The sequence below is a fragment of the Podarcis cretensis genome (genome assembly GCF_951804945.1).
Source record: "Podarcis cretensis genome assembly, chromosome: 13".
Lineage (NCBI taxonomy): Eukaryota > Metazoa > Chordata > Lepidosauria > Squamata > Lacertidae > Podarcis > Podarcis cretensis.
The window spans coordinates 21,908,953-21,913,335 of NC_137182.1; the positions used below are offsets into that span (position 1 = coordinate 21,908,953).

Consider the following 4,383-nt stretch of genomic DNA (forward strand, 5'->3'; position numbering starts at 1 on the left):
TTGTGGCCCCTTTTGCCATCTTTTGCACCACTAGCTGAATACAAAGCCCCCACTCCTGAAATACGCTGAGCTGTACACTGAAATTCTCTGCAATGAAATTGCCAAACACTCATCTAGAAACAGTTATGGCTGTTTTAAAGTACAGATAGGGCAAACCTACAGCATCAGCAGCTAGCCACAGCCAGCCCCTTCTTCTCAATGAGGGCCGCTGACTCTATGGTGATTTTATTTTTATTTTTAAAAGAAATCTCCAAATGCTTGAGGAATCCTACGGTACTAACCTCGTCTCCCATGACTTAGAAACAGACCACACCTAAAGGTTCATAACACACTTTGAGCACATGTTTGATTTGGTTGTCCTGAACTCTGGGGCTGCATTGCATCCTTCCCTCGCTTCATAGCTGGCCTTTGAGTCACAGCAGATGTGCAACGTCAGCTCTGGAGGGCAAACTACAGCTGTTTATAGCGAAATGCCTGCACTGCTACAGGAGAGGGTCTTGGGGTCCCCCCCCTCCTAATAAATACGTTGATCTTGCAGTAAAGGTAAAGTAAAGGGACCCCTGACCATTATGTCGAGTTGTGACCGACTCTGGGGTTGCGGCGCTCATCTCGCTTTACTGGCCGAGGAAGCCGGCGTACAGCTTCCGGGTCATGTGGCCAGCATGACTAAGCCGGTTCTGATGAACCAGAGCAGCGCACGGAAACACCGTTTACCTTCCCGCCGGAGCGGTACCTATTTATCTACTTGCACTTTGACATGCTTTCGAACTGCTAGGTTGGCAGGAGCAGGGACCGAGCAACGGGAGCTCACCCCCTCGCGGGGATTCGAACCACCGACCTTCTGATCAGCAAGTCCAAGGCTCTGATCAGCAAGCCACAGCGCCACCCGTGTCCCTCTTGCAGTAGCTGCCCTGAAATAAGAGCTGGGGTAAAAAGGCCCTAAGTGAACCAGTATTAATTTAAGAAGTGTCTTCCTTCTAGATCCTGGATGTCCCCGATGGCCACAGAGCCCCAGCCCCGCTGGCGAGAAGCACCAGAGAAGCCTTACTGCTGCGGGTGGAGCACAGCAGTAGCAGCTGCAGCAGCCTCTCTCTCTCTCCGTCCCCTTCAGCTGCCTTTGGGCGGTCCCCACACACGCCAGCCCAAGCAGCAACAGAGGAACTTTCCCCCAGTGTGCTGGATAAGCCGCCAGTGGAAGCTAAGGGAAAAGGTAAGCCACAAAGGGGCTACTAAGAGGCATGATGGGAGCCTTAGAAAGTTGCACATTTTTAAAAGAGGTTTTTCCAGGCCTTGTTTGCCCCCCACCCTCCCCAGTATGAGAACACAGCCTGGAAGCTGGAGGACAGCATAGGGTGCTCCCCAGGCATCACTATTTATCGAACAGTCATCCTGATTTGTTTGCAGGGAGGTCAGACGGTGTTGGTTATTAAATTGAGCCTTCGCTCTGATTGGTTTGTGTAGATGACGTTGCATCAAAGCAAATCTCCCCCCAGTTTTCCAGACGCTTACTGCAAAAAGTCCCATCTCTCGGGGAAGTGGGTTTTTGTTGTTGCTGTTTTTGGCGCAAGACCCTCCCAATCCTGAAGGAGCGTCTCCAACCCCATCATTCAGCCCAGACACTGAGGTCCAGCTCCGAGGGCCTTCTGGCAGTTCCCTCACTGCAAGAAGTGAGGTTACAGGGAACCAGGCAGAGGTAGTGGCACCCGCCCTGTGGAACGCCCTCCCATCAGATGTCAAGGGAGATAAAGAACTGCACAACTTACAGAAGACATCTGAACTCAGCCATTCAGATGTGTGTGTATATATATATGCACGAAGTGAGTTTGATGGCATGGGTAATCAAGACAGTCTGGAAGTGTTGGTGCTGACCTTTAAAGCCCTAAAAGGCCTCGGTACCCATTATTCAGCCCAGACACTGAGGTCCAGCTCCGAGGGCCTTCTGGCAGTTCCCACACTGCAAGAAGTGAGGTTACAGGGAACCAGACAGAGGGCCTTCTCGGTGGTGGCACCCACCCTGTGGAACACCCTACCGTCAGATGTCAAGGAAATAAACAGCGACAGCACATTGATGCTCATAGACTTGCCTTGGAATTGTGGGGGAGGGTAACCAAAGGCAAGCAATGGAGCATGAACCTCATTTTACTGACTTGCGCTGCATTGCTAACTCAGAGCAACTAAACCCTAAAATAGAGATCCAGCCTGCTCTTCCCTTTCCATGGATCATCAGTGTCCACAAACCAGTTGCAGGGAAGAGTACGGATATTAGGGATCGCAGACAGTGTGATGTGCCTATACAAGGTCGCAATCTAATTGGCTTGAACTTCATTCCAAATCTGACCCTGCTCATTCAGGAGATCACATCTTTTATCCCTAAATAATTGCCGTTCTAATTATTTGGGCATTTAGAATCCTCCTGACTGTAACGTGTATCAAACCAAGTTTCTCAAGTCTTATATGAAGAGAAATGGTGAAAATCCCACCCTACATCCGCCTACATATGGACCTGGCTGCTAGTTTTGTAACCTTTTCTTTTTTTTATGGCAGCAAGGGCAGGGAAAAGCCCACTGTATTCTGCGATACCCCAGTGAAGGGGGAAAGGATGGAGGGAGGACTTGTAAATATTGGAGGCGTTTCTGGGAGTGCCCCCTGAATGTGTAAGAAGGGAGAAAGACTGGGAATGTGTGGCGAAGGGTGAAGTTGGAAACGGGAAGCAGAGACCCAGAGCAAGGGAGGTAGCAGGCCAGACTTCCAAAACTGACCAAACCCAAAACTTTCCTTCTGTTTACAGGATACACAGACAGCCCCGAATCTGCATGTGAACATTTATTGATAAGCACCTTTACCAACCACCAATTTGTTTAAAACTATGTGTCACTGCAGTTTGCAACAAAAGTATAAAAGTGTTGCCATCTAATCAGTGACTCCATAGGGATTTTGCCTATACAGATAAAAAACCCTGGATTTTTAATAAGGCTGAGTGTACAGAAGACACGACAAGAATAGCTTTAGAATCAATGACCTGGATGAGACATTATGCAAACAATTCTTCCAGATATAGATGCATTACTGCATTACTGGTTCTGCATTTTTCTGTGTCACATTTAAGCCTTTCTCTTTTTCTCCCCCGCTTCCGCCAGAAAACGGCAGCTCTTCTCCAGTCCTTGCCTTTGCCCTGTCTCCTCGTCCCAACCACACCTATATGTTCAAGCGGGAACCTCCAGAGGGTTGTGAGAAAATCCGGGCTTTTGAGGAAGCTGCGTAAGTGAGAAGGGTACTTGCCTCTAGGGACACAGCAGGCCAAGATACTGCAGTCTTATACAATGCAGTCCACTTCCTACAGGATCAGCCCTGGGAAACCTCTGGTCTGTGGTCCAAATACTAGATCCCTAGGTAAAAGTAAATACTAGATCCCTAGGTAAAATACTAGATCCCTAGGTAAAAGTAAAGGGACCCCTGACCGTTAAGTCCAGTCGTGGCCGACTCTGGGGTTGCGGCGCTCATCTCGCATTATTGGCTGAGGGAGCCGGCGTACAGCTTCTGGGTCATGTGGCCAGCATGACAAAGCCGCTTCTGGGGAACCAGAGCAGTGCACGGAAACTCCATTTACCTTCCCGCCGGAGCGGTACCTATTTATCTACTTGCACTTTGACGTGATTTCAAACTGCTAGGTTGGCAGGAGCAGGAACCGAGCAACGGGAACTCACCCCGTCGCGGGGATTCAAACTGCCTTCTGATTGGCAAGCCCTAGGCTCTGTGGTTTAACCCACAGCACCACTTGTGTCCCGTGGTCCTAATTTAGCCCCTGAGGCTGCTTCCCCCAAAATACACACCCATGCACCTGATGTCATATGTGTGGGACAAATGACAAACTGGGAGCCTTAAAGTGTACCCCTGATTGGCATTGACAGCAAGCCCTACTTGCCAAGAACAATCAGCTGACTGGCCGTGACAGCAAACCCTGCCCAAATTTGGGCTTTCTATAAGAGCCTTTTGGCTGAAAGGTTAAACAGCAAATGGTGCAGGGAGGAATGCTTTTCCTAATGTCATGATGATGTCAAGTGATTGACATGTGAGTGGCCCACAGGGGTTGGGGAAACATCACGATCCAACCTACCAACCAGCCCTCAGCATTCCTAACCATCAGTCACGATGGCTGGGGCTGATAGGAGTTGGACCGTGCAGGTCTTGTTGGACCACAGGTTCCCCGCCCATGTCCCAAAGTGCAAAACCGAGGAACGTCAAAGATTCTCTTCCTTCACACACTCCTCCTTGCTGTTCCCACTGTAAAGGATCTTTACGACGACCAGTCGAAACTCCAGCCAGTTGATGGCATCAATCCTTGCATTCCTCATCTCTTTCTCCTTGTGGTTTCTTCCTCTCCAG

General features: G+C 49.6%; 1 protein-coding gene across 2 annotated transcripts in view; it reads left to right on the top strand.

The window, feature by feature from the left end:
- FAM117A (family with sequence similarity 117 member A) overlaps window positions 1-4,383 on the top strand; it is a 39,617-nt gene that overhangs the window by 33,520 nt on the left and 1,714 nt on the right. For both annotated transcript variants that reach the window (XM_079949824.1, XM_079949825.1), the window contains exons 6-7: window positions 982-1,210; window positions 3,138-3,258. In XM_079949824.1, the coding sequence (XP_079805950.1) occupies window positions 982-1,210; window positions 3,138-3,258 (350 nt within the window). The remainder of the gene's footprint in view (window positions 1-981; window positions 1,211-3,137; window positions 3,259-4,383) is intronic.